General features: G+C 53.7%; 1 protein-coding gene and 1 long non-coding RNA gene across 4 annotated transcripts in view; one reads left to right on the forward strand and one right to left on the reverse strand.

The window, feature by feature from the left end:
• The window catches only part of RIN3 (Ras and Rab interactor 3), a 119,015-nt gene that overhangs the window by 38,995 nt on the left and 63,788 nt on the right, over positions 1–16,232 (reverse strand). For 2 of the 3 annotated variants that reach the window (XM_045561832.1, XM_045561848.1), the window contains exons 4-5: positions 7,970–8,042; positions 734–825 (exon numbers count right to left, since the gene is read on the reverse strand). In XM_045561832.1, coding sequence (XP_045417788.1) covers positions 734–825; positions 7,970–8,042 — 165 coding nt within the window. Of the gene's footprint in view, positions 1–733; positions 826–4,592; positions 4,787–7,969; positions 8,043–16,232 lie in introns of those variants that run through there. The other variant, XM_045561842.1, reaches the window with a different exon arrangement.
• LOC123645216 lies at positions 8,592–15,407 on the forward strand. Its single transcript, XR_006737447.1, has 3 exons — positions 8,592–9,003; positions 11,589–11,670; positions 15,310–15,407. It is a non-coding gene; the product is annotated as an uncharacterized LOC123645216 (long non-coding RNA).

The following is a 16,232-nucleotide window of genomic DNA, read 5'->3' on the forward strand; positions in this document are numbered from 1 at the left end:
GTGACAGAGGCGCTGGCCTGGCTTCCCGGCAGCTACAGACTTGGCGTGCTGTGGCTTCCCAAGGGCCAGCTCGGTGCAGCCCTGGCTCTAGGTCAGCTCTGGCTGACTGTGTCCCTGCAGAGCACCCAGCGTGGCTGACACCCAGCAAGAGCCCAATAAGCGGAGCTGTTCTTCCGGTTAAGTGAGAGGGCTGGGATCAGACGTCCCTGGCCCTTCCTTGGCTTCCTCTTCTTTCCCTCCCCCCGCCCCTTCATCCCTCAGAAGCTCAGGGGTGGGAGGGTTGGTGCTTAGGGTCAGCTGGTTGGGCGGGCGCAGGCCCAGGGGGCGAGGGGCACACTCCAGTTCACAATCACGTTCCTGCCACTTTTCCTTCTGATGAGGGCCGGGCTGGGGTCCAGGCTGCTGGGGCCCTCTCCCTGGCCACCACCCGGGGGCCCTGTGCTGAGCTCAGCTTCTCCCGGAGCCATGCCGGCCTCTCTGGCCCTGCCTGGCCCCAGCTCCCTCAGACCCCACGAGGCTGGCCCTCAGGACCTCCCGGGCAGCTGCTAAAGGCCGCGCATTGGAAACTGGACAATCCCCCTGATACGGTGCTCAGAGCCTGGGGCAGGGTGTGGGTGGTCCCAGGGAGCTGGGACTCAGGACCCGTCCCTCCGCACAGGCGGTCACCCAGGCAGTCCTACGGCCCCATTTTCTAAAGTCCCGCTGACTGCCCTGGCCCCTTGAGGGGACTTACCCAGGCCCAGGTTGGAGATGGTCTCGAGGTCTGTGAAGCTCCTTGCCTCAAGGATGGCCTGGGGCAGCCTCAGCGTGAAGGGCAGCAAATCTCTGTGAAGACACGAGGGGTCAGAGGTCATGTCTGGGGAGGGGTCCATAGTGTCCACTGCCCAAAGCTGTAGCCCATAAAGAAGGACGCTGGCGACCCCGCTGGCCGCTGGGGTCTCCATGCAGCCTGGAAACCCCCCTGCAGCCGAGGGGCAGAGCCCTGAGGAGCGTCCGGCAGGCCCAGGGCCAGCGCTGGCACTAGGGACCCCGGGACCTGGGAGACCCTCCTCAGTGGGGAGGGGGCACCCTTCTTGGTTCTCCCGGCCTGCTGAGCCAGGCCAGCTTCCTCTGGAGGCATGTTTAGGGTAAGGCGAGCGACCCGCCCCTTCCTGCCCTCCGACCCTCGCTGCTCCACGCTGGGACGCACAGCAGGGACAGTTGGGCAGCCCCTGGGTCCAGCCCAGTTGGGTCCCCGACCACCTCCCCGCCTGCCCAGGGCTCTCTGCTCAGCGGTGTCGGCTTCTGCGACCTCCCAGCTATTCCCACCTACCCCTTGGGAAGCGCTTTCGTGCTGGGAGGACACTTCCATTTATGGAAGAGCGGATGGGGTGGGCCATGGCACAAGATTCTAGGCCCTTTCTAGATGCCCTGGGGGCGGCCTTGGGCTCCTCAGCTGTCAGATGGGCTGGGGGGTTTTGCATCTTCTTCATTGTCACTGTTGTGTGATGTTCCTGCAAACCCCAGGCCTTCTGATGGCCAGACCAGACGGGCCCTCAGTGCTGTGCCGCTCAGGCCCTGCCCTGCCACCACTGCCTCATCTCTAATTTTGAAGGGTGGTAACAGTCATCCCCGAGATGCCTCAGTTTCCCTGGTTGGCTGTCTGGCCTGTCTGCAGGGTTTCCAATGGGCCCACTGTCACTGTGTGCTTATCACAATGGCCAGCAGAGGTCGCTCAGCTCATCTGTGCCTCCCCACGCCCCTCCCCCCAACAAGGTTGTTCCCACGTCCATCTCCACACAGCTCCTTCCCCTGCACTCAGGGGCCTCCCCACGGCCCCCCAAAACATCATGCGCATTTTCCTGCAGTGACTGTGCCCTGCTCATTTCCCATCTGAGTTGTGCACAGAGGGAACAGCCCCCTTGTCCTCACTGCCCACGGCTACCCAGATTTCACACATCCTTCAAGGCCACACCACAGATTTCTTCTTCCTCCATGGCCCTGTGTTCAAGGGCTGCATCCGCCTCTACCTCTCTCCACACAGCCAGTGCTGCACTTCCCCAGGGGCCACGTCTGCCCAGCCAAGGAAAGGCATATACGGGACGTGGGTGTTTGCTGAGCATCTGCTATGGGCCAAGTGCTGGGCTAGGTGTGTTGCAGGCCTTCTGTCAAAGGATGTTACTGTTACATTATATCACAGCAACTCTAACGGCAGGCGTTGGTACCTCTGTTTTACAGCCGATGACACAGAGGCTCAGAGAGGTTAGGGACTTGCCTGAGACCACCCAGCTAGTAGCAACTTTCTGACAGAAACACCAACACATTTTAAAATCTATACTAATACAAAACTTGATTCTATCCAGGACAATACCTTTAACTTACACTTTTCTTTGAGAGAAAAGGAACTATCACGCATCAAGCTCTATCGATCAAGCACTAAAGAGCTATACTTATGTCATCCCACCCAATCCTTGTAACACTCCTATGATGTGAGCACTACTGTCATCGTCATTTCAAAAAACGTTAGATTTTTTTTTAATTAGAAAAGAAACACATATTCGCTGTAGAAAAGCCAAACAATACAAAAAGTGCTTGAAATAAAATGTGCAGGTCCTCCCTCTTCAGAGCGTCCCACTGCCAACACTCTGGGAGAGACCTGCCTGGCTCTTCTTTATGCACACATGAGCGCACGTGCACACACATGCACATACATGTGCACACATGTGCACACACATGCACACACTTGTGAACATATACGTGCACACATGGACTTGCATACACATGCGCACACCATTTTTTTAAAAAACAAAAATGACATTATGTTATATATTGTTCTGCAGCTTGCTTCCTTCATTTAACAATAAAGCTATCTCTATATAGGGGGCGTTTTCACAATCTCAAACATCTACACTAATCTCTTTCTTTTCTGTGCTGCAGAGTATTCCATGGGACAACCGTCATTTCTTTTTCTTCTTTTGGTGGACAGCCAAGCTGCTTTCCTCTCACAACGCTAACCCACATAGAGCTGCTAAGTGCCCAGGCCCTGCTGTGAGCACTTTACGTACATGAGCTCTTTAAATCCTCTCTTCAACTCCATGAAGTGGGTATTTCCTTAGACCCATCTCATAGTTGAGAAAACTGATGCATGGAGAGACTAATGGCTTGTCCCTGTTCCAAAGCTTGCAAGTGACAACACCTGAATTTGAGTGCAGGCAGACTGGCTCCAGGGTTCAGGCTCCTAATCCCTGGACTACTCACTATTAGCAAAAAGCTATTTCCAGATGGCCACAGGATCAAACTATGCTGCAGAGAACAATTTCAGCACAAAATCTTCCTGCCCTCCAGCTAGTATTTCTATCGGATAGATAACTATACATGGGTCTGCTAGGCCACAAGGTATATATATTTTAAGAAATGACAGAGTTTGCCAAACTGACCCCCTTTTCCCAGCCTTGCACCCACTGACACCCCAAAAATGCCCGCTGGGCTCAAAAGTAAATGATCGCAAGCTGAAGGAGCAGCTCCCTCCTCCCAGTTCTAAAAGAACAATGACCGAGCACCCCAGTCTCCACCTCAGCTTCAGTGCATCTCAGGGGTGCCCTCCTGCTCATCCACGAAGGTGGAACCCAGGCCAATTGCCAGTTTGGGGTCAGGGTGGCAAGCCATCCTGCCTAAATAAATATTAGTAGGGTGCAAAGAGGGAAAAGGCAGGAGTCTGAAACTGGCGGTAAGATGCACCGCTTATTCACACCCAAATGCTGAGTCCTTGGGTCGTGGAAATGCCAGGAAAGCCCTCAGGTGGGGTGCAGCGGTGGTGGGGCCTCCACCTGAACACTCACTGACAACGAAAACCAAAAGAGAAATGGACGATTGCGAGGAGCTCCACTGGGTCCCCAACACACGTTCATACTCTGCAGACTACCTGGTTCAGAATTGGGGAACTTCTAAAGTGCAGACTGCTAGATCCACGCCCAAGGGAACCCGGCAGCGGGTCTGGGGTGGGCTGAGAATCCACATTTCCAAGGAGCTCGCAAGGGGACCCTGATGGATGTAGAGCTGGGTGGGACTCAGGGCCCCTGAAGTCGGGGCTGTTACAAAATATTAACATGAAGCAACCTTCCAGAGGCGGGTGTGTGTGTTTCCTCATACCATTAAATCCATTAAAAAGCTTTCACAACAATAGAGATTTTAAAAATGGGAGTTTTAGAACAAGTGCTCTAACACGTCCCCCACACTGCGGAGGGCCGGCTCCTGCCCAGGGCTCCAGTGCCCCTCTCCCACCTGGTGCCGTTCAAGCGTTTCTGGCCACGACTGTCAGTGAGAAACACATCTGACATGATGCAGCGTGGACACACACACACACACACACACACACACACACACACACAACTAAAACAAAACCTTAGCGAAACAAGACTTGTTCCAACTACGTGAGACACATTCTGATAGTTTCTAGTCCAGTTTACTTTTGCATTAAAAAAAAAACCCAGTCACGATCCACTACACTGATTTTGTGACCCCCCCGAGTTGTCTTCCTGCACCAACCCCCACTCTCCAATTCTCCAGACACCAACTGGGAACCCAGCACTTCAGTCCATTCCTACACTAGTTACCTGGAGTGAGGGGCAGACCCTGCAGCCTTCAGGGCTCAGTCCCACAAGACGCCCCCGCTGCAGGTGCACTTGCAAGTCCCAGGCCACCAGTACCTCTGACCGGCCAGCCGTAGGTCACAGGTCCCCAGGCACCATGATAAGAGATTGTCCAAGGGCGAAGATGACCAACCTGCCCTTGTACCCCTCATCCAGGAAAGGAGGTGGCTGCTGAGTCACGACACTGGGCACATCCTTGGGGGGCAGGCCCAGGAGGCCCCTCCCTTCCTTCCTCATTTTGCGTCATGGCACCCACTTCTTCAGGCTGATGACTCCCACACCCAGGGCTGTGCTGAGGATCAGACCCCGCGGTCCTTGCAAGGGGCAGAACAGAGCGCCTGGCACCAAGTGAGCACTCCAGAGATGATCGTGTGTGTCCATCCTCCTGACACCCAGGGCAGAAACCACTGGCATCTCCCCGGCCGCCCCCAGCTGCCCCCCAGGTGGCTGCCCCCACCCCTCTGGGTTCCCCCAGCCACTGCCAGGGGCAGGTGCCTCCATACAGGGCCCTGATGGTGGCAGCAGCCCCAGAGTGGTCTCCACTCTCCCCTTGCTTCAATCCCACCACCTGCTGTGGCCACACTGCCCTGCCAAAGAGCAGTCTAACTGTCAGCAACAGGCTCACAGCACTGGCAGAAGGAAGTCTCTGCAACTCCTAGGCATGGCGTTCGAGGCCTTCTGAGCATCTTACCTCCCACTCGTGTATTCAGTTCGACCCACAAAGCCACTCCCTGAGGCTGCCCATAGCTTTCCCACTTTGCACATGCCATTCCCTCTGCCTAGAATTCCCTTCCTACTCTTCTTTGCCTGGCCCCCAGTGGGGCCTGACGTCTCCCATAGGTGGAGGGAAAGGCTGGTGGGGGAGCAGCACAGGTGTCCTCTTGGTTCCAGGCCTGGCAGTGTGCTGGGCAGAAGCAGCTGGGGCTTGGGACTCAGATGCACCTGGGTTCAAATCCAGCTCAGAACTGAGCTGTGCCACCTAAGGCGGGTCCCACCCCCAGCCTCTATTTCTTCATCTAGAACAGCAGTAAGAATATACTTGATGGTTTCTTGAGCACTCACTTCATGATGGCTGCTCTGCTCAGCCCCTTGCAGGGGTCATGGGGTCTGATGCTCAGCACAGCCCTGGGGTGGGCTCATTAGCCTCCTGCCATGGTTCTGCTGATAATAATACCTTCCCTACGGGTATTATCGTTGTCGGGGTTAGAAAGAACTCTGTGTAGGCAGTGCCCAGCACAAAGCCTGACTGGACACAGACGCCCAATCCACGGGAGGTAGTCGTGGCAGTTGCTGCTGGCACCCCACCTGGCCCAGACCCCTTGCTGGCTCTGCACACGCATTGCCCAGACTCTGCACACGCATTGCCCAGACTCTGCACATGCATTACCAAGCCTCTGCGGGGTTTGCTCCCAAGCAGGGGCACCTGTGACCCCCAGGGGCTCATCCTGGGATGCTGAGGTCTCACAAATGCCTCGGGGTGCCCAGGTCTACCTTATGCCCTCAGGCTGGGCTGGGCTGGGCCTGCAATTGCACCCTCACTGGGTCCTACCTTGCTCCCTAATCCCTCGCTGCTTTCTCCTTGGGGGCAAGTCCTCAATCATCCCTTGCATATGAATTCTGCCCCAGAGCCTGCCCCCAGAAGACCCCCAGCTGAGCAATCAGTATCAATACCCTGGAAGCAGAGCTCAAACCTCGGTCTGCAGATGGCCTCCTCATAAATGCGGATTCCCGTGGCCCACCCCAGACCACGGAGTCAGGATCTCTGGGTTGGGCCCCAGGAGTCTGTATTTTTAACCAGCTCTCTGTTGACTGTGGGACCCAGCCAGGTCTGGAAACCCTCTCTAGAATCCTCATGCCAGTCCACCATGCAGCCTAGAGCATGAGGGTTTGTGTTAGAATGGGGGGTGAGCACCTTGAAGCAGAACTTGTCTCTTTTTTTATTTCTGGGGCCAGAGGCTGTCTCTTTACATGCGTTTCTCTTCTTCCCTCCTCCGGCTTCAGTATAGTTAATCTTATCATTCCCATTTTACAGGGGAAGAAGTTGAGGCTCAGAGAGATTAAGTAACCAGTTCAAGTTCTGGGCTTTGCGGTTATGTCATCATTCAATCATTCATGCATTCACTCACAGCACCCAGCATGCACCAAACATTATGTAGGCTTCTACTAAGGTGACAACTTCTCGGAACAGGAAAGGGCCTGTCCCCTGGCGAGCCTGACATGTTGTACTGTACAAAGGGCCAAGGGGCCTCCAATGTGGCCTTGCGGGACGTGCTAGGTCCTGAGAATTACAGCAGGATGTGCACAGTGCGGCGGCTGCAGCGTGGGCTTTGGAGCTGTGTCTAGTGTGAGTCTCTGCTCTGCCATTTACCAGCTACGCGAGTTACTTCTCTCCCTCTCAGTTTCCTCATCTGTAAAATGGGGATCACAAGAGCACTTACCTCTGGGAACTGTTTGCAAGACTTAGGAAGACAATGGGTATAAAAGCCCTTAGCACAGCGCTGGGTACCTGGTGAGCCTTTAACAGGGGGCAGCTGCTAGCATCAAATATTATTATCAGTGTCACCTTTTCTGCCCATCTGGGCCCAGGAGGGTCCTGGTAGGTGGGGAGGGGTTTTTGCCAGAGGCAGCATGAAGCAGTGGGCCTGGAACTCACTTCAGGACCCCAACACATCCTGCCCATGCAGGGGTGCAGAATCTGTAGCCCCAAGCCCACATGTGGCCCTCCGATCCCTAAGTGTGGCCCCTCAACTGAATCCAGACTTCACAGAATACATCCCTTCATTAAAGGAGTGCAGCAGAGAAAAATGAAGCTTTTCTTGCCTCCTTCGGTGCTTAGAAAAGAACAATCTTGAAATCAGAAGGCCAAAGGTTCCCTACCCATGCTTGGTTTACAGCACCAAAATGTATTTTTAAATTCTTACTGACCTGAAACCAGTTCTGAATAAAGAGGGCAGTTCTCAGGGTGGTTACCAGACACCTGCCCCGCCCAGCAGCTGCATAATCCTCACAACCTCCCTCCCACGAAGGGGGATCCACTCCTCTTGCTGGCCCTACAGGAGTGTCCTTCTGTAACCCCTGCAGTGGGCCCCGGTCAAGTCCACGCTGGACTCCAAGCTGTCCTTGACACTGGTACACAGGAAGTTGGGAGATGGGCCGTGAGCCACAGGGGGAGGTGGTGGTGAGGGAGGGGCTCTTATCAGATGGTCCCGGGAGCTCAGAGGTAACATGTCCCCTCGTGGTTACCAGGGCTAAGCCAGGGATGTCCCCTGTCTCTGCATCCTCTGGGGCTTCCCTAGGACGCTTCCACCCAGATGACCTCCTGCAGGGCTGGGTCTACTTACCTACTGACACAGTAGAACGCGATCAGTCTGAAGATGTCCTCAAACACAAGAACCGAGCCTTCCAGGTACAATACTGAGGAGAGATGAGAAGGGTCTCAGGTGAGTATCCCTCCAAAGACAGGGGTGGAAGGAGTGTCGGCCCCCTGAGGGTTGGGGTGGAGGGTGCCTGCCGAGTTCACTGTGGGTCCCTGCACCTACCACGGTGACTAGCCCCTGTGGCCTCACCCCAGGATAGGATCTTGGGCAAATGCTTTGATCCTCTTCCTTGCCAGAGCTTTGTGGGTCGAACTGAATACACAAGTGGGAGGTAAGATGCTCAGAAGGCCTCGAATGCCGTGCCTAGGAGTTGCAGAGACTTCCTTCCGCCAGTGCTGTGAGCCCATTGCTGACAGTTAGACTGCTCTTTGGCAGGGCAGTGTGGCCACAGCAGGTGGTGGGATTGAAGCAAGGGGAGAGTGGAGACCACTCTGGGGCTGCTGCCACCATCAGGGCCCTGCATGGAGGCACCTGCCCCTGGCAGTGGCTGGGGGATCCCAGAGGGGTGGGGGCAGCCACCTGGGGGGCGGCTGGGGGCGGCCGGGGAGATGCCAGTGGTTTCTGCCCTGGGTGTCAGGAGGATGGACACACGCGATCATCTCTGGAGCGCTCACTTGGTGCCAGGCGCTCTGCTCTGCCCCTTGCAAGGACCGCGGGGTCTGATCCTCAGCACAGCCCTGGGTGCGGGAGTCATCAGCCTGAAGAAGTGGGTGCCACGACCCAAAATAAGGAAGGAAGGGAGGGGCCTCCTGGGCCTGCCCTCCAAGGATGTGCCCAGTGTTGTGACTCAGCAGCCACCTCCTTTCCTGGATGGGGGGTACAAGGGCAGGTTGGTCATCTTCGCCCTTGGACAATCTCTTATCATGGTGCCTGGGGACCTGTGACCTACGGCCGGCCAGTCAGAAGTTCTGGTGGCCTGGGACTTGCTAGTGCACCTGCAGCGGGGGCACCTTGTGGGACTGAGCCCTGAAGGCTGCAGGGTCTGCCCCTCACTCCAGGTAACTAGTGTAGGAATGGACTGAAGTGCTGGGTTCCCAGTTGGTGTCTGGAGAATTGGAGAGTGGGGGTTGGTGCAGGAAGACAACTCGGGGGGGTCACAAAATCAGTGTAGTGGATCGTGACTGGGTTTTATTTTAATGCAAAAGTAAACTGGACTAGAAACTATCAGAATGTGTCTCACGTAGTTGGAATAAGTCTTGTTTCGCTAAGGTTTTGTTTTAGTTGTGTGTGTGTGTGTGTGTGTGTGTGTGTGTGTGTCCACGCTGCATCATGATGTCAGATGTGTTTCTCACTGATAGTCGTGGCCAGAAACGCTTGAACGGCACCAGGTGGGAGAGGGGCACTGGAGCCCTGGGCAGGAGCCGGCCCTCCGCAGTGTGGGGGACGTGTTAGAGCACTTGTTCTAAAACTCCCATTTTTAAAATCTCTATTGTTGTGAAAGCTTTTTAATGGATTTAATGGTATGAGGAAACACACACACCCGCCTCTGGAAGGTTGCTTCATGTTAATATTTTGTAACAGCCCCGACTTCAGGGGCCCTGAGTCCCACCCAGCTCTACATCCATCAGGGTCCCCTTGAGAGCTCCTTGGAAATGTGGATTCTCAGCCCACCCCAGACCCGCTGCCGGGTTCCCTTTGGTGTGGATCTAGCAGTCTGCACTTTTAGAAGTTTCCCAGTTCTGACGCAGGTAGTCTGCAGAGTATGGACGTGTGTTGGGGACCCAATGAGGGGAGCAGGCTGCTAGGATGGGACAGTCACTGTCCGAAGCTGGGGACAGACTGAGCAGTGGAGAACAGGGTACCACGTCATGCCCTGCTCGGGAGCCCCAGAGGGGGCCCAGAGACACTCAGTGAGTGGGCGGAGGTCCCACTGCTCATCAGCGTCCTGGCAGGCTCCCCCTACAACCCCTGCCTCATTCCACACACCACACCCCGGCAGCGACACACCCTTCACTTGTCCCCAGAGTGAGTGCTCTCAGGCACCAGAGGGGCCAAGAAACATGTGAAGGGCATATTGTAGTTCCAATTTCTTGCGGTTCTTCCAGCTGCCCTGTGCTGGTGGGAAGGCAGGACCCAGCTTCCAGGCCCTGGAACTGGCAACGTGGCTCTGAGTACGTCTCTTTCCCTCTCAGTGCCTCAGTCCCTCCACCTGCAAAGGGAGGGAGCCCACCAACCCTAAAGCCACACGCACGTAGGTGACATAGGCCTGCCATCCTGTTTTCTAAGCCTAGAACAACACTCCACTATATTAGAGGTCTGTGAGATGGTTGTAGGGACACACAAACCAATATATTTTCTTCTAATAGCTTCATTTTTGTACTTGTCTTCTTTCTACATACTAAGCGGTATTCTCAACAGTTTATGTGATTTTTAAAAAAATTTACCTTCAGGCTGGGTGTGATGGCTCATGCCTGCAATCCCAGCACTCTGAGAGGCCAAGGTGGGAGCATCGCTTGAGCCCAGGAGTTCAAGGCTGCAGTGAGCTATGATGGTGCCACTGCGCTCCAGCCCAGGCAACAGAGCAAGATCCTATCTCTAAAAAAAAATTTATACTCATCTATTTGCGGCAAAGAGATAGTTGCCCATTAGGATAGATATACAATTTTTAAAAAGAGTTTAAAGAAAAATATTAACTGGACTACCGTGCAGGACATATTCAGAGGATGCCTACAAATGACTTAAGTCTGAGAGTCACCAGCCGGTGGTATTACCACCGTCTGACTTCCCAGGGGCAGGTGGCCCCAGGTGGCCCAGCGCCACCTAGCGCCTGCACCTGAGCGTGGCGGACTCTCCCCACAAGGGGCGGCACAGGCAGCGGCCAGGGGAGGCTGGGGCCAGACCTGCCGCAGAGAGAGGAGACAGGAGGCTCCACCTGTTAGACGGAACGGAAAGACCCTCCTCACGAATCCCTCGAGCAGGGTAGGAGTGAAGCACGCAAAAAGCCCAGCCCAGGATACCGGGCACAGCCAACAGTTAGCAGTTTTCCCTCGTCATTGAGCTGTGGCCCAGCCTTTGTAGAACACATAGAAAACCTTGAAGACAAAGTCGGTCACTCCCCTCTCTGTGCCCCCTGCACTTTACATAAAGCCCTGAAGTAGCACAGTCACATGGCTTTCGACCCAGTCTACTAGGCAGGCCGGCGGCTGTGTTGGCTCCCTGGGTGCAGGCACCAGCACCCATTCACTTCCGCAGCCCAAGGTCCGGCACAGCTCTTGACATAGAGGCCCAGTCACCGTTTCACTGTGAACCTGTAGCTGTGTCAGATGACGAGCGACGGTCAAAGCTCACGCTTGTCTCTTCCCCCCAGCCCCAGCCCCTGCCCCCCTGCCCCACTCCTGACCATGCAAACAGCATCTCTTCACACCAAGGCCGCAGCTGGGGGCCCTGCATGCCCGGACGGGGCTTGGTGCATCTCTGAGTCTCCCGCAGCACCCAGTGCAGCGAGCGGCACTGCCGTTTGAGAGAGCGCTGGATGTTTACTAAGTCTGCCTGGCAGGGGGACCCTAGAGGGGTAGAGGCCACAAGGGCACCACGGCTAGAGTCTGAAACCTCCCACCAAGTGGCTCATGGCCCTTCCCTCTAGGGGCCCAAATGGACACCTCGGACTTGGGGGAGCCCTAACAGACAGGCTGACACCCTCCTGGAACAGAGATGAATGCAAATTGGTAAGAAACAAACCATCCTTTGTCCCGAGGGGTGGTGGCTTAGCTTCCAGAACTGCGCTGCGTCCTATCCTGCACCAGCCTGGTGGCCTGAGTGGGGGCTCCCTGGCCCCCAGGTGGGCACGTCTCCATGACGTTGCTGATCCTCCCTGTGCCTCAGTTTCTTCAGCTATAAAACAGGGGCAATAAAGTACGTACCTGTTGAGAGTGGAATGGTCCCCCAGAAAGACATGTTGGTGTCCCAAACCCTAGTACATGTGAATGTGACCTGATTTAGAAATAGGGTCTTGTAGTAACAGATGTCATCAAGTTAAGATGAGGCCACACTGGATCAGGCTGGGCCCTAAATCCAATGACTGGTGTCCTCACATAAGAAGTCTATGTGAGGACATGACATGCGACACAGAGACACAGAGGAGGGAATGCCACGTGAAGCCAGAGGCAGAGATGGGAGGAAGGGGCGTACAAGCTAAGGCACGCCAAGGACTGGCAGCAGCCACCAGAAGCCAGGAGAGAGGCACGGGACAGATTCTCTCCAAGCCTACGGCCACACCACCCTGAACGTGCCTGATCTCGTCTGATCTTATGAAGCTAAGCAGGGTCGGGCCTGGTTAGTACTGGGATGGGAGACTCCCCCTGAGTCTCCAGAAAGAACCCCCCCTGTCGCCACCTTGATTTCATATCTCTGGCCTCAAGAGCTGTGGAAGAATAAATCTCTGTTGTCTTAAGCCACCCAGTTTGTGGCAATTTGTAGCAGCCATAAGAAATGAATGCCCCATAAACACTGCTGTGAGCATGAAATAAATTATTGCACAGGAGCCGCCTGGAACAGCGCGTGGCGTGTTCCAGCCGTTTCAAACAAGCACGGCAATCACGGGGCGCGGTAGGGTGGGAGGGGGACGGTTTTTGGCCTCACTTGGCCTCCTTTTGACGGCTCCTCAATGGACAGCTCGCCCTCCCTGGCCGCCCTCCTCCCTCTGCCTGTGAGCAACGTCCTCATTCCGCCCCCCCTGCCTGTGCCGTCCGCCCTGCACGGAGGGTCCCCACGTCTCCGCGGCTCGGCTCCCGATGCTCCTTCTGTCCCGAAGCCTCTGTTTTCCGAGGACCCGACTTCTGCGGCTGGAGAGCCACACAGGGTGTGCTGCCCAAGCCGCACTCTCGTGCCAGGAAGACACTGTGTGTTTGCCACGTGACGCAGGGACGGGGGTCTCAGACCACAGGGCTGTGCACTCGCCAGAGCAGGACCACGTCCCCGTCCCCTGCCCTGAGCTGGCACCCTGCCAGCCACTGGGCGAGGACCTGCGAGGGTCAGTCAGGCGCAGGGGGCCTTCTGGTGAAATCCGGAGGGGACAGACACAGAGAGACGGAAAGGAAACGGCTGGCTGCTCAGGGCTGGGGTGGGGGGGATGCGGATGACAGCTAAAGGGTGGGGGCTTTTTTCCTTTTTTTTTTCTTATTGTGGTAAACTGAAAATAACAAAATTTAGCATTTTAACCACTTTTAAGTGTACAGTTCAGTGGTATTAAGTACGTTCACACTGTCATGCAACATGAGGCTTCTCTTCTGAGGTGCTGAAAACGTCCTTAAATTGGCTGTGGCGATGGTGGGAGCCCTGTGAATGCACTAACGGCCGCCGGATTGCAGGCTTCTAGCAGGTGCGCTGTATGCTGTGAAGGCATCAAGCACACACATCTGAATAAAGCTGTTATTGAAAAGAAGAAAGAAACACACACAGAGTGGTCTGAGTTTCACTTCCTGCATTATGTTTTTCTGGGATATTTATAACGGGCACAGACGACTTCTGTAAGCAGAGTTACAGCAAAGATTTTTCTCTAAAGCCAACTGGTTTTCAGTGTCCTCTCAGCTCACACTGCTTTAGTAGCCACTCAGAGCCCTTCTGGACACAGCTGACAAGCCCCCTGTGCCACCAACTGTCCAGGAGACCACGTCACCCAAGCCGGCTCTGACAGAGCCTCAGGACATCCAACGTGCACGTCTGCCCTTGGCAGGGAGCCTGCCCACCCGCCTGCTCCTCCCAGCAAAGATGTCAGTTCTGGATGGTCCCCTGTGGCTCGTCACACTGTGTACAGTCTCCTGGGTCCCTCAGCAAAGGCCTCAGTGGGAACATAGCAGACCCTGTTTAAACCCTTTCAAAAGGTGAGGCAAGAGCATAGGCACCAGCCAGGGGAACCCAGTGCATTCCAAGGCGACGACAGGTGACAACAATCGACTCTGCCTCTGCTTAGAGGGAAGGAAAACTTTCACCTTATGACTTGCCATCAAGGCTGTGGCCGGGACGGGTGGAGATGCTGGGCACATGCACCAGCCCCGCCCCCGAATGTACAAGCTCAGCATCGAAATGGAACCTCGACAGAGAACTGAAAGCTATTAGAAGGTTTTCTTTCTTTTCTTTCTTTCCTTTCTTTCTACCCTTCCTTCCTTCCTTCCTTCCTTCCTTCCTTCCTTTTTCTTCCTTTCTTTCCTTCCTTCCTTCTTCCTTCCTTTCTCTTTCTTTCTTTCTTTCTTTCTTTCTTTCTTTCTTTCTTTCTTTCTTTCTTTCTTTTCTTCTCTCTCTTTCTTTTTTTTTTTTTAAAGAAATTTGGTCTTATCACTCAGTAACACAAATGAACTGCCAAGGGCAGAGACCATGTGTACTTCCCTTCTCCATGGTACCCCCCAGCATCTGGCACGGTGCTCATCACATTGCCAGTTCTCAAATTATCTATTTAATTATGTATTTATAAAATGTTTCATTTTGAAATACAGATTCACAAGAAGTTGCAAAGAAATGCACAGGGAAGTCCTATGTGCCCCTCCCCCAGGTGCCCCAATGGTGAGTAACATTGTGCATAATTAGAGCACAATGTCAAAACCAGGAAATTGACCTTGGTCCAATCCACAGAGCTGATTCAGATGTCCCCAGTTTTACATGCACTTGTGTGTGTTTGTATAACACCAGGCAGTTTTATCCCACGAGTGGCTTCGTGTAATCACCACAATCACAACTGACCCATCCCACAAGGCTCCCTTGTGTCACCCTTTACGGCCACATCCACCCCTCGCCCCACCCCTAACCCTGACAACCACTAATCTCTTCCCCATCTCAATGATTAGATTATTCTACAAATGTCCTGTGAATGGAATCACTAAATATATATCCTTTTGAGATTGGCTTTTTTCAGTGCAATTTCCTTGAGATTCATCCAAGTTGTTGAGTTAATCAATCCATAGTTTGTTCCCTTTTTTTTTTTTTTTGGCTGAGTAGTATTCTGTGGTATGGATCATAGTTTGCTTAGCCATTCATCCACTGAAGGACATTTGGGTAGTTTCCGAGTAGCTGGGACTACAGGTGCATGCCACCTTGCCCAGCCTTGTCTTTTCATCCTCTCAACAGGTTCTTTCAAATATTTATTTTGAGAATGAAAAAACAAATGCTGTCTGAGCTTGTCTGCAAAATAATAGGCACTCAACTGGTGTTGTTTAAATGATTCAATAGGGCTATTTCCAATGTGCTTTAATTAACAGCCACCTCTTCTATTTATTGATGCAGTTAATGTATGATGGGCCTTTAACCAGTTATTATTCACATCTAGGCCAAAGTCCCCTCTGCAATCTTACTGTCACCATTAATTCCTTTCATAGATGCTTTCTTCATGGCTGGTGCAAAGATAAAGTTCAGAAATGCTGTTATAATGACTACAGATTCCCAGTAATTGAGGCTAATGTATTCAACAAATGCAAACCTGTCCTTCACCATGCTCACTCTAAGCTGAGGATGCCTATTGTCAGATGCCTTCTTGGGGTCTGATTTGTCTACGCTAACACATGAAGGATGAGCAGTTGCTAATCTAAGCCTGACCCTGGGCTTTGATGAGGAAAAGACCATGACATGGAAACATCGAATGAGGATGCACCGTGGCGAGGATTTTTGTTTGTGAAGTGTACGCTTATTGGGGAAACACAAACCCCATCTTTCCCATTAGCAGACAGCTCTGTTAACCCCACAGATCTCAGTTCTAACACATTTCAGTCAACAACAGGAGTTGTTAATAAATTTTCCAGTTATGACCCCCATTTGAAGGGCTCGGTCAGAGTTACTCTTGGCTAGGACGTTTTCATTACATATTCATTCACCAACTAGCATCTACTGTGCTCACAGTCTGTACCAGGATAGTTGAGAGAAGGCGCAGACGGGTGATAGAACTTGCCAGTGGTGGGGGCCATGGCAACTCCTTCCTGGGCTGGGGTAGAGATTCAAAACAATCAGATCATTCTCTTCCGATGATTGCAAATTTTGTTGGGTGGGGTGGGAGAGATGGTAATTGATTTTATCTCAGAAAAAGCCTTGCATGTAGCAAGGCCTCAATACGCACATGTATGGAATGAGCATTGGATGGGTTAGAACTGCCCCAGGAAGAAAGTGTCAGCAGAGGGAAGCCAGGAAGGGTTGGCCACCGCTCCCACGGGAGATGGGAGTCTCTGACCTCTCAGAGGGCTCAATGCTTGGAGAAAAACATGCCACTGCACCTGGCTGCAGGGGAACTTTGCGTGGGCCCAGGAAGTGG

Source organism: Lemur catta, chromosome 1 (assembly GCF_020740605.2).
Source record: "Lemur catta isolate mLemCat1 chromosome 1, mLemCat1.pri, whole genome shotgun sequence".
Classification (NCBI taxonomy): Eukaryota; Metazoa; Chordata; class Mammalia; order Primates; family Lemuridae; genus Lemur; species Lemur catta.